The 16,524-nt window shown below is 39.8% G+C and overlaps 1 protein-coding gene across 1 annotated transcript in view; it reads right to left on the bottom strand.

Moving 5' to 3' along the window:
• Window positions 1-570: 570 nt before the first annotated feature.
• The window catches only part of ntn4 (netrin 4), a 45,396-nt gene continuing 29,442 nt past the window's right edge, over window positions 571-16,524 (bottom strand). The window contains exons 6-10 of the mRNA XM_041780270.1: window positions 5,788-6,001; window positions 5,602-5,696; window positions 5,226-5,294; window positions 4,751-4,924; window positions 571-2,071 (exon numbers count right to left, since the gene is read on the bottom strand). Of these exons, the coding sequence (XP_041636204.1) occupies window positions 1,932-2,071; window positions 4,751-4,924; window positions 5,226-5,294; window positions 5,602-5,696; window positions 5,788-6,001 (692 nt within the window). The 3' untranslated portion in view covers window positions 571-1,931. The remainder of the gene's footprint in view (window positions 2,072-4,750; window positions 4,925-5,225; window positions 5,295-5,601; window positions 5,697-5,787; window positions 6,002-16,524) is intronic.

Here is a 16,524-nt window from a genome sequence, read left to right as displayed (position 1 = left end):
TATGACCCATTTGTGTCACTTCCTGTTGCCAGTAGGGGGTGCTGTGGTGAGATGTTTGCATATGAGCGTGTTCAGTCTGATACCGTTGTCTTGCAAGAAAGAGCAGAAGATCAAAGAATAGAGTAAACAAAAATTTTAATCGGTTGAAATCACTTGGCACCATCATAAATGCCTTATTTTGAAATTGAGATGAAGTTCATGAACTTTCTGTTGGGATTTGGGCATGGGTCCACAAGGCTTTTTTAAAGTTCTTATGATGACCAATATGCGGACCAAAAGTCAGAAGCCTAGGCTGGATGGTGTGCGGGGACTGAATATTTAAGGGGAAACTTTAAAAAATCAGAGGGCGGAAATGTCCAAATACCAAAAGGAGGCACTGTGACAAACTAACGGTATTAACGTATGAATGTATTCAGGATTAATGTGTGATTATCCCAGTGAAGTTTGGTAATGATTGACAAAGCATTAAAAAGTTATAAGGCGTTATTGTTTTATTTTTACAGTAAAAAAAATGTACAAAAAGTAGTTTAAGTTTGGGCTCCAATCATGACCCCACCCTATGGGGAAAACTCAGTTTGTATAACTTTAGATCTCCAGGTTGTCTAGTATGAGCAAAAAAATTCTGGAGTCAACTGGATGAAATCCCTCTGACTTGTTTGCTAAAATATTAAACTTGTGTATTGTCCAAAAATGCTTAAATTTGACCTTTAGCTGTTTGTAGTGCAGGTCCTGTATATTTTAGAGGATGGCCCCAAGAGGCTTTTTTGTTTGTCTAACCATAATACATACGTGTACCAATTTTGATGGATATAGCTCTTACCCAGTACTCTATCTCACATTTGGGACCTCTGTGGGGCCCCTGCTTGATGGACTTGCACAATTCCACCAAAATGTAAACATTTTCACTGGGGGACAATTTTTTATAAAGTTTGGTGAATTTTTGAGCAGATTTAAGTCCCCAAATTAGCAACTCTTAGGCAGAAAAATGACATACAGTCACTATAGGGTTTTTGCCGACCTGAGGTTGGTGTTTGGGTCCTGATAACAGACGAAAATAATGGCCCGCACTGTTAAGCTATGATCTAAACTGTAACAATCTTGCACACAGAAAAACAAAAGAAACAGATGGAGAAAGAAGAACATTATATTTATATAGATATATACAAATAATACTGTACAAGAGCACAAAAGAAGGAATAACAAGAATGTTCTGGATTTAACTGTAATATGAGATGAATCAACATACAATACGCTGCGTTATAATATTGGAACGGTTGTTTTGAAAGTTTACAGAGACCTACAGAAAGAGCCGGACTGAATCTGGACTGTGCTCGTAATAAACCTCTGCATTCATCCACTCTCTATCAAACACACACAACCACACACACATTTGAAAAACAAGCAAATACATTCACGTTCGGGGTAAATCCCATTCACTCTGATTTCAACACAGACACACCTGGACTGGCTAAGGTTTAACCACCTGTAGTGGCTTGTATGGCTTGTTCAGCGTCACTCTGGGTGCTTTGCACATTACGTCTGTGGCACGCACACACAAACTGCTGTCTGTGTGTGTGTGTGAATGTGTGTGGAGTGAATGGACCTGCTCCATCCACAGTCCATGTCAGGGGTCATTTCAAGCTGGTGTGTTAAGTCCTCCTCTCTTTGTTTGTCCGTTTTCCCTCAGTCCATCTTAGGCTAAAGTGCAGCAGAGAGGAACAGAATCAGTTTTTATAAAATTATGTGCTTTGATCCCATAGAGTCCATCGCTAGCTCTTATTGGACGACAGCGAAAGTATCAAACATGGGCTTCAATCTTCTCAATTCAGCCTCCCAAAGCCTCTTTGGAGGACAAGATATCATGTTTTCCTTGAAATACCAGTCTCTTCAGTCCATGTGTTCATCTGTCCCCCAGTGTTTTGAAGATCTGTCTACCAGTTGCAGTCTTTCTTGAGTAGCGTGAGAACTTTACGACCCAAGCTGGCTTTCCAGGGCTTGACGAAGCTCTTCATGTTGACCAGGAGGCGGCCCTGTTTACGGTCTGAATGTCCCGCCACAAGATACTCCACCCCTGAGAAATAAGAAATGAGAGAAATCAGAGACCCTATTAACTTTTTGTATAATTGCATGATGTGCATCCCCACTGTAAAGCACAGTGGTGGCAGTATCATGCTGTGGGGATGCTTGTCAGGAGCTGACCTGGACAGCTTGTAAAGGTAGTGGATAAAATAAATGCGGCAACAGGCAACAGATGAAAGATAGCGACTGCACCTTAGCCATGCATACACACTATGCATAGTCAATATGTCCTGATGTTGCAACTCACTTGCCCACCCTTTATGTAAACAACTGCTCAAATATAATTTCCTTAATGTAGCTTGGTATCCCTGCAGTGAAGCTGCTGGCAATGAGAATGAATTGAGGTGAGATAGCAACATGCTAGGAGGCTAGGGCTCATCTTTAACAGCTTTTCTCCCTCATGTTGTCATAAACACACTTCTATAGGACACAGTGATATACTATTTAGCATATAAATCATTTGGAGTACTGGTTAAATTGAAATGGCAAAGTTATGAGGGAGTGAAGATGTGTTGTTCATGAACAAAACAGAACAAAGAGCTGGCTCCTTTTGTGAACCATAGAAGCTGATCCTGTTAGAGAGATATTATTCCTTTTTTGTTGTTATTTTAAAGCTATAAAAGGTACATGTGTACCAAATGCAGAGCTGAAAGATCAGCTCTCATTACTGAGCTGAGACAAAAAGTCCAAAAAAGAGCCAAATTTACTTCAAGGAGGTTGAACAGAGATAAATAAGGGCATCCTTTTTTAGTTCACCATAATACATCAGACTGTGTCTATTGATTAGGTGGTCTTTAATGTCCATCGGTCTGCATTGCATCCAAAAAACCAATCCAATGCAGATGAAGGCATCCTAGATCAGCTCTGTAGGCAGTCTGAGCAATCTAATATTAAACTATCTTCAGGAAAAGGTTAAAGGATTACTAATTGGCATCTGGATGCCCAAAACAGATGAACAACACATTTACAAAGTATTTAGATGCCCTTCACTTTTTTTTCAATTTTGTTATGTTGCAGCCAGACACTATTGTTGAAAAAAAATCGTTTTTCTCTCATTAATCTACTCTCAGTGATATATTACGAAGTAAAAACAAAGATTTAGAGCACAGTGGCCTCCATAATTACCTCCGGAGGAGGTTATGTGATTGGCATGGTTTATTAGTTAGTTTGTTCGTTAGTTGTTAGCAACATAACACAAAAAGTTATGGACAGATTTTCATGAAATTTTCAGGAAATGTCAGAAATGGCATAAGGAAGATTAGATTTTGGGAGTGATCCAGATCACTGTCTGGATCCAGGAATTTTTTAAAGTATTCTTTACTATTGGGTGATAGGGCTAATGGCAGAGGTCTGCGCTCTCCGAGTGCTTTTCTAGTTCTCAAATGAAAGAAGTTTGGCCCAACCAGGATTCTTCCACGAGCTGGTTGCCCAGCCAAACTGAGCAATCTGGGGGGGAAGGGCCTTAGTAAAAGAGGTGACCAAGACATTGATGGTCACTCTGACTGAGCTCCAGAGATCCTGGGTGGAGACTGTAAAGTTTAGGGATCATATTCAGTGGATGTAGAAATTGTCTGATGCTAACTGTAGCATATGTGTCCATTTCAAGCTTAAGTACTAACTTTCCTCCATTCCTATTCATTCCTAATTCTTTTCCTGCCCCGAATGGACATTCAGGACCATGCAATTGAAAACAACCTATAAAGTAGTAAAATAAAGATGAAATAAATAAGTAAATAAAAAAACAAAAACTTTAGGAGGAGTAGAAGTTTGATTTAAGTAGAAAAATGTAGGAATTTGTGTTTTACACTAGATTATCTTGAATTTATTTATTTTACTATAGTTTCACAATAGATAAAGATTGAAAATATCAATATTGTTGACATTAATTAATAATACATCGCACACACTTTAAAGGGGACATATTATGCAAAAATCACTTTTTCAGGCTTTTCTAACAAAAATATGTGCCCCTGGCCTGTCTACAATTCCAGAAAAATCCCCCCCCCCCCCACACACTTTCTCCACCTTTTAGAAAATGTGTGCTCAAGCCGCTCTCAAATTTTCCCCTCATGATGTCATGTGGGGAGTTAGCCCCGCCCCCCAGATTTGGTTGGCCCTGCCTGCTTCGAATAAAGTTCCACCCTCCTCACCTGATCCTGCTGAGAGAGGATCAGGAGAGCCACATCTATTCAGCCACATCCATTTCCTGAGAGGGGTGTGGTCAGGGGCGGGGTCAGACAGCTCAGTAACATTTAAAGCCACAGACACAGAAACGGCTCATTCTGAGCTGGGCTAAAGGGGTTTTTAGACATGCAAAAATCTAATGCTGGAGTGTTTTTTCAGCAACAGACTTCACAGGCATGTTTTAGAGACCTCTGAGACCAATATAAGCTTGTCTTAAAAGGGTAAAATATGTGACCATTAAATAAAGAACAATCTTTATCTTGGGAACTTTTTTTTAACCTAAAATACTGTTTATATCAATTGTGTAACAACAATGAACATGTTTCCCTTGCCATTTGAATTTTCAAAAACACTTTCCATTTGCAATTGTAGTTGCCCTTTTTTATTTCAAAACAAAGATGAATAAAGACCAGAGATATTTCTTCAAATTTCAGAAACATGGTTTCTGCCTGTGTAGGGCTGACACACTGGAGAATGTTTGTCTGACCTGGGTTCAGGATGGGACAGGTGCAACCCCGTGCGGTCCAGGACTCGGGGTAAAGGGTGACTCGACCTCGTTGTATCTTCACCTTGGTGTTCTGGCTGAGCACCTTCTGAACTTTCACCTCCACCTCAGCGTGGGAACCTTTATCATGGGCTGACAGCACCTTCACCTTCAGGACTAGAAGAGAAGAAGTATAATAAGCTCTTCTGTAAACACGTAGTGCTAACACAGGTACAGTTCTACATGTGTGATACATATGTATTAAAATCTTCAAAGCATTTGTTTAGCTTCAAAATTAACTTCATTAACCCAGATTCAACTCAAATGCAGAGATAAAACTACTTTAAATCATTTTGGAGTCAAAGATCTCTAGGAGCTAAAGGAGGTTTCAACTGTTATACAAGACAAGGTGAGAAACACCTTTAACTTTCCTGAACATTCTCAGTGATATACCAAGGCAGACCTGATTTGATCTTACCGTATGCATAATTCATGGTGCAGAAGAGTTTACTGTTGGTCAAGGCTTGCTCTTTGCACTCGCACTTCTCTGCAGGAGGCAAACAAAAGCACGGATTAATATTTGTAACATAACTGATGTGTGTGTGGTCCCAGATACTGTGTAAGAATGCAATCACAGTGTGTGTGTGTCCAGAGAGGAATGTGCCAATGAAAGCTGCTGTTACATGGTGCTGGGGGGTCTGAGGGACACTCACACTCTAAGGCACACATCCATCTTTGTTCCATGTCCTTGTAAGGCTCTATCAAGACTTTCATTACTTAACCATTAATGCTTGGTCACCAGACTGTGGAGGAGGGGGGGTGAAAAAAGCACTCACACAGTGTCTGTCGCTCACCTGAGTAGTGGAGGGCAGAGAAGAGCTCGTCTGCTCTGAAGATCCTCACTGTTTCACTCGAGTTGCCCTCTAAGTTGTACAATTCTAGGTCAGATCTGTAAGAAAACAAACAAACATGAACTTAACAATAAATCCACACTTAAAAGTAATGAATTGCAACATATTTGATACATTTTTTCTACTCACCCAGACATACAATCTCCTGTAAATGGATCACAGTCTCCTGCACAGTCACACGGACGGCAGCCGTATTCGTGGAAGCCCCAGTATCCCACCATGCACCTGTCACAGTGGGCCCCTCCTACTCCAGGTTTGCAGATGCAGTCTCCGTTGGACGGGTCGCAGAGGGAGCCGTCAGCCACGTGGAAGGGCAGCGAACCCAATGGGTGACAGCTGCATGCTGGGAAAGGAAAATAGGAAGTATGAAATCATATAGAAAGATATTATATGCTGCATTTGATTTACTGTAGATGAGTTGTTGTTTTGAGGACATCAGCTCAGACTGGGAGGACAGGGGTCACTGGATCAAGACAAGGCCATGTCTGGAAACTGGTCTGGTAGCTTTCCAACAGTACATTTACACTGAGAAAAACAATAGTCCCTCAATCATTACTATACATTATTGTTGCTAAAGCACCAAAACAAAAACCTGAAGAAGACCCAGGGCATTTAAGAAGCTAGAATCCTCGACAAGAATGGGGCAACATTCCTCTCCCAAAATTCAACAAATCGGTCTCCTCACTTCCCAGACGTTTAGTGACTGTTGTTGAAAGAAGAGGAGATGCTACACATTGGTAAACATGGCCCTGTCCCTACTTTTTTGAGACGTGTTGCTACCATCTCAATCGAATGCTGGCAGTTTGATCCCTGGCTGTCTACAAGAGAAATGTAGTTGGACAATCTCATGTTTCACCTGAGGTCACAGCCTGTACGTGCGGAATCTGACATCAATGCTAAGTGCTAATGGCTAACCTACTTGCACAATATTCTTTAACTCTTAAACCCCACTTAAAGTGACTTTTACACAATCAATCTCAAACACTAGAAGTCTATGTTTTTCCATTTATTTAATGTAAAAAGGTGCATGCCAAAACCAACCAACAATCTTGTGCCTGAGTCCATCTTCTCAAGACACAAATGAAGGACTGGGACTTCTGCTGAAACAGTGCCAGTCTTAATACTGGCTGTTTTAAAGACTCACATGTGTAGGTCATGTTATTGTAGCAGCTGTTAATAGCGCATATCAGAGGAATTTTCATCATAAATATTTAGGAAAACCGGGATTATGAAACACAAACTGCCGAAGTTTTCAACACATTAACATGTTAAGTAGCATGGGGATAAGAAGCATTAGGGAAAGTATAAATGGCTGAAATTCAAGGAATTCTCTAAGAAGGAGGCAAAACTTCTTTTTTGATTATTTAAGTCAAAATATATAGAAATATAGGGAGAGAGAGTAAAATTTGCAATGTCAGTAAACACAGGTCAGTCAGGACCATTTTGTCAAGAAACACATGATTTGCAGTTATGAATGTTTTTCTTTATTAGCAGTCATTTGTTTGCTCTTGTTGTTATTTGTGTAAGGCAGTGTGACGGTTCTGGGATCCTCCTGTCCTTCCATGAGTCTACATGGAAAGCATTAAGCAGAAACATCCCACCTTCCTGAATTTCCTGTGCCTACAAGGAAAGCCTGACGCAGGGAGAGAAGCGGCAGAAAACCCAGAGCAGGCATCAATGACAACAGAATAACATTGATTCAGTCAGAAGCGGAATAAATGAGGAGCTGGGGTGGAGGAGTGTGGCAAAAAGTGGATTGCAGAGGAAGCAGCCAAGTGTAGCCAGACTAGAGCAGCTTAAATATGGCAGCAGGAATGAGATTAGCCAATAGCAAGCATTTTTGCTGCTTTTTGCCCTTTTTATGTCACAACTAAACAGTTTTTACTACTCCATCTTTGCCACTATTAATTGATGTTTGCTGCTTTTTCATCCAGTTGGGTCATTTTTTTTGCCACTATTAACCCATTGTTGCTGCTTTTTGTCCATTTTAACCACTTTTAAACCATTTTTGAAATTCTATGCCCATATTTGCTATATTTTGACCCCTTAATGCATATTTTTGTCCATTTTTGCCACTTTTTTTTGCCACTTTTTGCCCATATTTTCCTATAACTGGCCCCTAAATCCTCATTTTTGCCACTATTAACCCATTTTTGCCCATCTTTCCCATGTTTGGCCCCTCAATGTCCATTTCTGATATTACTTTGTCCATTTTTTCCATTTTCCCTGCCACTTTTAACCTATTTTCAGTGCTTTTTGCCCATTTCTACCATTTTTTTTGCCATAATTAACCCATTTTTGCTGCTCTAAGGCAAATTTGCAACTTATTTTGTCACGATTAACCCATTTCTGCCCATATTTGTCTCCGTTCTGCCTGTTGTTGTCCATTTCTGCTGCATCATCCATTTTTGCCACTTTTAACCTGTTTTTGATTTTACCCCACTTTTACACAACTTTTGCTGCTTTTTTGTCCATTCTATCACTTATTTTGATGCTATCAATCTTTTTTTTTTTTGCTTTTTCATCCAGTGTTGCCACTTTCAACCAATTCTTACTTCCTTTTTTCCATTTTTGCCATTTTGAACCATATTTGCTGCTTTTTGTCAATTTTTCCACTTCTTTTTAGAAGCTTTCAACATATTTTCTACACTTTTTGCCCATATTTGCCTCTGTTTGGCCTCTTGAAGCCAATGTTTGCTGCATTTTTGTCCAGTTTTACCACATATTTTCCCACTTTAAACTATTTTGGTTTTTTTGCCCATTTTCCCTGGCTTTTTTCTGCTTTTTAATCCATTTTTTCCAATTCGTTACCATAATTAACCCTTTTTTGTTGCTATTTGTCCTTTTTTTCCCTCTTGTTTTTTGAAACTTTTGACCCCTTTTCACACCTTTTGCCAATTTTTGCCTTTTTTTCCCCTCTTGATGCTCATTTTGCCACTTTGAGCCATTTTTGACAGTTTTGCCCAATAATCCCACTATTAACCAATTTTTGCTGCTTTTGTCTGTCCATTTCAACATCATGGAGCCATAAAAAAGAAGAAAATGTTTTTTAAAAAAGGTCTCTCCATGCAGCGCTCAGTCTAAAGGTCTTTTAGTTGACTGTTTGTTGACCTGCAAACAACAATTTATTACAGGACTTAAGTATTTCATCACTCAACAGTCACTCTATTTGTCTGTGTGATATTGTTTCTCCAGCTCTTAACACAAAGGACTCTCTCTTTTCTTATCACACACTCAGACCTCTCCAGCCCTCTCTTCCCTGTCCTCTCTAATTGTGCGCCGATAGTGTGTTCTTTAAACAACCTCCAAAAACAATATACTTACACACGCCCACGTGTTTCCACTGGCGGTCTGAGAAAACTACTGTCTGCTGTCTTTCTGCTCTTATCGATGCTGCAGACCAGGAGCCCTTAAGGAGGAGGTGTCAGGCCTCCACCATAAATCTGTCCCTATCTCGGCGGCATAAGGAAAGGGAGTAGGGAGGGGGGCGGCAGGGGGGAGACGAGGTGAAGGAGAGGCAGAAGACGAGGGGAGAGCGACAAAGACGGGGGCGTTGTTTGGGGTCATTTCTCTGCTGTTTAATGGTGCTTGAAGCTCGACTGGCAGTAAATGACCTTAAATACTTACTGTAAACCCAGAGGCCTGTCTCACTCCACTCTCACTTCTTCTTTTATCATCAATGCATGCTTTGACTTTAAAATAAAGTGTTCACATTTATGGTTGGATGTTATGATAGGGTGTTTTTCTAACTTAGTTCAGAAGATGTCAAATTTATGTGACAGCTTAAATCTACTTGGAACCTGGAAACCGCAGCCAAGAAAAAAACCTCCCTTAGAAGCCTTAGAGCAGAATGCCTGGAGCTTTAAAATTCAGTATGAGCTGTCCAGTGAGCTTGAAATGGCTTTCATTGCAATTTTACACCTTGTATTTTTTCATTTTTACGCAGTTTTTTGCTTTTATTCCAAAGCACTACAAAGTACTTGAACAATATGAATTCATGAATCTCCTACTGCACAGTTTTTGTATTTACACTTACGCCAGCGAAAGTTCAGAACTCTTCAGCTATGCAATCAGCAAAGCATTGGCGACTTTTCCACACCATTCGCCTTCGTAATGTTGACCCTGCTTCATGGCTGAGTTTAACCTGAAACACATCCATCTGGAAAACCACTCATACACAGCGTTTGGGAAAGGGCAGAGCCTTTAAAAAAACTTGGAGGGTGATTGGATGAACGTTAGGTCTGTCACATCTTTACAGGCCAATCAGAGCAACAAAACACGTGACGTAGCCGCTACCGAGGAGTAAATGTAACTGTGACTGTAGACATGTCAGTTCACGACATTTGTCCGTTTTCACCGGCCTCTTGTTGCTGCTCGCATATGTCAGTAAGAACTGCCCTTCATTGCTGATTGGTCCTGTCACTTTCAAACTGGGCCCAAATGGTTCAGCCAGGAGCTTCGCAAGATGGATTCGCCAGTGAGAAACACGGAAATGGGTGTATCCATCTGCTTTGCAAGATTAGGCTGAGTTGCTGTTGCTCCTAAATGCTTCCACTTTCTAATAACATCACTTACAGATAAGTGTGGAATATCCATTCTTATTGCAAAGGAGGAGTCCATCACAGCACCATGCTTTAAGTCACTGAGCTCTTCAGAATGATCCATATTATATCACAGATGTTTGCAAGTGGAAACTGCATGGCTAGGTGCTTGTTTTTTTTATACGCCTGTGGCGTAGTCGTCATTTCTGCTGCTAGATAGAATTGTCCAAAATGTCCACTGAAGTCAAAGTAATTTACTTGAAATGTTAAGACACCTTTCTGTTTGGATATCTAGGCTAATCTGCTTGGAAATTATAAAGTGTTTTCATGAAAATTTAGAGGATATCTTTTTATATTATGGAGAGTTTCACTGAAAGACTTGGGGGGAATTGCTTTATTCTTTATTTTGGCATTTTCATGGGAATTTGGGAAATGTATTTGTAAATTTTGGGTAAAAGAATTGAGAATTTGGGGTCATGAGTTGTCCTTGAAAACTTTCAGGAATTTTCATGTGAATTCCATGAAATATGTTTGGATGTTCCCATCATTTTCAAACTTTTAGAGTTTGCTAAGAAATTTTAGGGGGGGGGTTTACTTTGATACTTGGGAACTTTGCTTAAAAATGGCAGGAATTTTCAAGAATTTTTTGGAAGAAATTTTATTGGAATGTTTAGGCCTTATGATTGAGTTTCAGTCAAAGATTTGAGGACTATTTAAAGAAATTTTGGGGTAATTTTAATAGGATATTTTAATTTTGACATAAATCTTAGGTGATTTTTAAAAAAAAAATTAGGGGATTAGTTTGGATTTCGGAAAAGAAAACTTCCCAGGAATTCCTGTTCAAGGTGGTTGTCTCAACTTATCAGACCCTACTTATCCCAAATAAGTGGAAGAAACTAAACTTGCTTTTCAAACAAAAGCTCAGGTCTCAGGAGGTTAACAGGTGTGGCCAAATACTTTTGTATATAGTGTACAGGGTGCACTAACAGTACCATACCTGCACTGTGAGTGTTTCTGGAATCACATTTTGGACATACTACATATTAACTTACCCTACTCATAAACATACTCATGCATGTTTCTATAGCTGCATCAGAGCTAAAATTAATGAGTGTCTTGCATGATAAATGCATTTGCTCATTTTTTGGTGTTCGATCAATCTTTATTAAATATGTTTGTATTGTGGAAAAAATCGGACATTTTACGGACAAAACCTCCTGCTCAGAGCTGAACAACTACTTCAAAAATGTCTGTCTGCCCACTAAGGGTTGCTTTACATCATCTTTTGAAGAAATAATGCACAATATCTTTCTACAGCAGTCCCTTCTTCTTTATTTTTGTAAACATGTGCACATGCTATTTCAGGGGAATTTCCTCAGATGGACTTCTCAGCTAACAAATAAAACAGACAACTTCTTCCTCCTGCAAGGATGTCACGTAAACTTCCCTCATGGAGCACAAAACCAGACATTTAATCAGACAAATCCCTTCACACTGACAAGATAATCTTATCTTTGGACCGAGGTGAGCAATATCAATAAAATCATAAACAATATCTGATTTATGGACTCCAAAGAAGATAAACATGCGGGCCAGACGCATGCAAATAGTGGACATGTTCTGGCAAAAACAAGAGAAGATTTAAAACCACTGACAGAGAGGCTTTATGTGAAAGTCTCTATCTGCACGATTGTCAGAGCAGCCTACGCAGATTAATAATTAACCTGGATTATAGCACCACTTCAGCTCTGTGTAAATCCATAACACGTGTGACTATGTGTCCTGTAAGTGTGAGTGTTTATGTATCTGAAGTTATGAGCTTTCAAAGGGTCAACAGACATCGACTCCTGTGAGTCAGTGCATGTTAGAAAGCTGAAGGAGCTCCAACAATGACGAGAGCTGAGACATGACAAGACACCTGCCTGAGCATTCAGAGCAGACAACAAAATCCCCCTGTACACACAGGTGTAAACAAACACTGTAACTTTCCCCCCTGCTTAAGTGTTTTCTGTGTGCATGAGCTTGCGTGAAGCCTGACAAGAGTGTTTTCTTTCCCGGGCCCCTCGGAGCCTGGTATGAAAAAAATGTTCCTCACGATGGAGGGAAATTCCTCCATTGTCAGTGAGCGGCTACAGTGCGATTTCACAACCTGTACCGTCGTCTCAGGGGTTCTCCGAGCATGCCATGGCTCCCATTTTCTATCAATCAGCCGTCAAAGTCTTCATAGTTACACCAAAGCAAATAAAAACAAACACAACACCCGACACGGTCTCTGAAAGTAATACTTCATACTATGTCTGTTTTTTCCTTATCACAGACAAAAAACTTGAAATCATGCTTTGTCATGCTAACATACCTCTGCGTCATGAAGCAATTCATCAACTATGAAGATACGGAGCTAAAAAGATGCCAAAACCTACTACTTTGAGCTAATGCTAACTCCATCTTTTGGTGCTATCCTTTCAGTGCCATAGTTGCTCATTAAACAGTACTGAAAATAGATATTTAATAAATAAAAGTCCTAAACATTGTATGTGTATGTATATAACTTGTGTAGTGCACATTTCCTACAAGGAAAGTTTCTAACGCTTCAAATGTCAGTATAAGATACCTGCAAATAGTTTTTTAAGCATTTTCAACTTCTCATTTGCAACAACACTGGATTAGCTAATGCTAATGCTAATGCTAACATGAGTGTTGAGACCCAGTTTATGGTTGGTGTTCAACTGTTTAAAACAGAAAATTTTCTTTCAAATGCCTCTTTGTGCTTTTTTGATTTTTTATTCTGAAAAACTAAAAGCCATGTGCCAGTTTTCCTTGTCATAGACACTAACGTGGAATAAATGTTTCGTAATGCTAGCACACTTCTGCACCATGAAAAGTGCCAAGCAATCCATCAATAATAAAAAAGAGCTAAAAAGACTCCAAAAACTAGTTAGTTATATTGCAAGAAGTTGGGATATGATTGCGTAAAGGAAGAATAGCAGATTTTGCTTATTTCAGCATGCTAATGCACTTACAATGACAATGCGAACACAAACAATCCTTTAAGTGTCATTGTTGCTTATAAAACAGAACTGAAAATGGCAATATATAATCCACAAAAACAGTGAAAGTAGTTATCATTAACATTTCATTTTATTCTGTTAAAACAAGGCTACAATGGGAGTTAACAGCCATGCTAGCATTCGCGTCTGGCTATATCTCTTGCATGCTATGTCACATAATCTTTCCCACTTGGTCCGACCTGCCTTAGCAGCAAAAAAGGCATGCTACTTGCAGGATGCCAGTGCAAAATCAACACTGTTATCCACTGAGCATTGTAGTGCACATTTCATACAAGGAACGTTTCTGAACTTGAAATGTCAGTATAAGACACCTGCAAATAATTAAATGAAGCGGTAAGCTAAGCATTCCCTTCTTACAACTTCTCATTGGTAACAAGTACCGGATGAGATCATGCTAATGCTAATGCTAACAAACACCTGTGGCATGGTTAATCTGACCCTTTTCGATTGTTCAGCAGTAACAGGAGCAGTAGTCTGCCCGCCTGTTTTGCTGTTTTTTCATACATTCACTAAAGCTTTAACAAGGTTTTCAAAGTGAAGTTTCAACTCAGTTACCATGACTGAAATACACAAGAGGCGCGTTAGGTTAGTTTACCATTAAACTGTACTGTGCTTGTATTTAAGGCTTTTAAATTGCAAAAAATAACGATCTTTCCTTTTACTGCCATTCAACCAACAAGGGGCGGTGCCTGTAGCATCTGGGCAAAGTACCGGGGTGGATTGTTGCTATCAGTAGTCGTTGACCATAGACATGGAATTAGCATCACACTGACTTTGCCAACACTCCTAAATAGCAGTTGCTAAGGTTGCATTTTTTACAGTGCTTTGATGAGGTTTGTACTAAGCACCAGCATTATGCTACCATGCTAATATTCTCACTCAGTACTTGTTAGTGTAATGGTATTAGCAATTAGCTCATAGTGGTGACTTACAGAAATGCAATAATGGCTAAAGACAGTTATTCTGGTTAAATTTGTATTGATAGTTTATCCATATTAGCTTACACCACAATCTTTAAATCAGCAAATTAACCATAAGTGCACCCACACTCTGAATCACTCTGGTCCTGTTCTCCTGCCCCATTGTTTATGACTGGTTGGGTACAATTTACATTCTTGTAATCTTGTGTGAGTCCAGCATACCTGCAGGACTGAGCTCACTGGGTCAAATCTGACAGATAATCAGAGGGAGAATGTAGCCACTCCTCTGTGTTTACGGATGACTATCGCGTGTTTACTTAAGACTCGTCTCATCACCGGAGGGCAGCAAGCCGCTCAGCCCCAGACACTCACAAAGACCCTCATGCATCTACTTCCAATGATTACCCCGAAGCTACTCCAGCTCTGAGTCACACATGAAAAATTGCAAAACAAGCCAAAGATGGACAAGGAGGAGTCTGTGTAGAGATTTGAGTCAAGGCGAAGGAATGCCACCATCTGATGATTAACTACGGTGTAAACCCCGGATGGAGCGTGGGCCGTCTGCCGTCTCTCTCACACAAACACAACCACGCACTCTAAGAGCCAGGTGCCCATCAGGGATCAGTGTTATCCAAGCTGCACGTCCCGGCTTGTGATCCCAGTCCTTAGCATTCCTTCAGAGACGGAGAGCAGCGTGCCAGTGTGGTCTATATGAGGTTAATGTTTGGATTCACACCAGCAACATTTTCTGTCAACACTTGGTATGATTAATTATGATTTATGACATTTCACAGGGTGTTGTACATGTCACGTTGTGGGTTTTACTGTCAGTTTGACAAAAACCCTTGCACAAAAAACATCTGATTTTGACGAGTAAAATTCCTTTACTATTGCACATTTAGGTGTTGAATGTTGTAACTGAGGCTATAATATGTGGTCGATTCAAGTCAGCATTTAGGTTATGTCCCCTGATTTAAGGATCTTTGGTTTAGATTTGGCTCATTCTTATTTTCATCGATCCTAGCTATGCAATCTATGAAATGTACATGAACTGGCCACTTCTATAGTCAAACCTGTGCAACTTCTTATTAATGCAAATGTCTAATCAGCCTGTTACATAGCAACAGGCAGTGCATGTAGGCATGTAGACAGGTGTTTTTTTTTTTTTTTGTTTGTTTTTAAGATTTATTTTTGGCCTTTTTGCCTTTATTTGATAGGACAGTGGATAGAGTCGGAAACAGGGAAGAGAGCGGGGAGAGACATGCGGGAAATAGTGCCACAGGCCGGATTCAAACCCGGGTCACCTACGTACATGGTGCGTGCCTTAACCACTCGACTACTGGCACGCCGTAGACAGGTGTTTTAAACCTAAGATCAAGCCAAAATCAAACCACATAATTTTTATATCGATACATAATAGCCACTTTTAATCATGCTAAAATATATCCAGTGTATAGTGTTAGTTCATTCGTGTCACAGAGGCAAGCGCTGTCACATAACTGAGATCAGTAGATCTCGCACAAGCCTTCGTCAGCTGACAGCCAGCTGATTCGCTTCTTGGCTTGCTACTTGCTAATTGCAGTCATGCCACCACATTCAAGCTGCTCTAGCCTGGCTATGCTCCTTCTACAAGCAGCTTTTTTGCAACCCTCCTCCACCCCAGCTCCTCCTTAAACTGCTTCTGACTTAATGAATGTCATTCTGTTATGACTGATAGCTACTCTACTCTGAGAAAGAACAGCCACATGACCAAACATAAATAAGAGCAATAAATGCAAATTTACAACTGCTAATAAAGAAAAATATTTAGAGTCGCAAATCATATTTGAATAGTGTGGCCAGAGTTTGGAATAAACAACAAGAAAGCCTGCCAGACCACCAACAACCTGGACGTTCAAAGTCCCTTAAATTACTTTTCTTCCCCATTCTGTTGCTCAGTTTGAACTTCAGAACATCATCTTGACCATGCCCACATAACTAAATGCACTGGTTACTGCCATGTGATTGACTGATTAAATATTTGCATAAATGAACAGCTGAACAGGTGTACTTAATGAAGTGGTCAGTAAGAGTAACTTTCCATTTATATAGCCAACATCTATAATAATAATAATAATGATAATAATAATATTATTATTATCCACAACACTGAACAAATCTGCAACTACATAGAGTCACAGATGAAATCCAGCTGTTTTGCTATGAAAAATGTAAGAAATCTACTCAATAAAAATGGCTTTTATTATGGCAGGATCTATCCTCTGTTGTAAAATGCACTTTTAGACTGAGTGAAATGAAAGCCAGTAAGAAATTTAATATGGACCTGGGGTTTGGGTT

Source organism: Cheilinus undulatus, linkage group 23 (assembly GCF_018320785.1).
Source record: "Cheilinus undulatus linkage group 23, ASM1832078v1, whole genome shotgun sequence".
In the NCBI taxonomy this organism is placed as follows: domain Eukaryota; kingdom Metazoa; phylum Chordata; class Actinopteri; order Labriformes; family Labridae; genus Cheilinus; species Cheilinus undulatus.
Note: the sequence above shows the minus strand (reverse complement) of the source record. Positions and strands in the feature narration are given on the sequence as shown.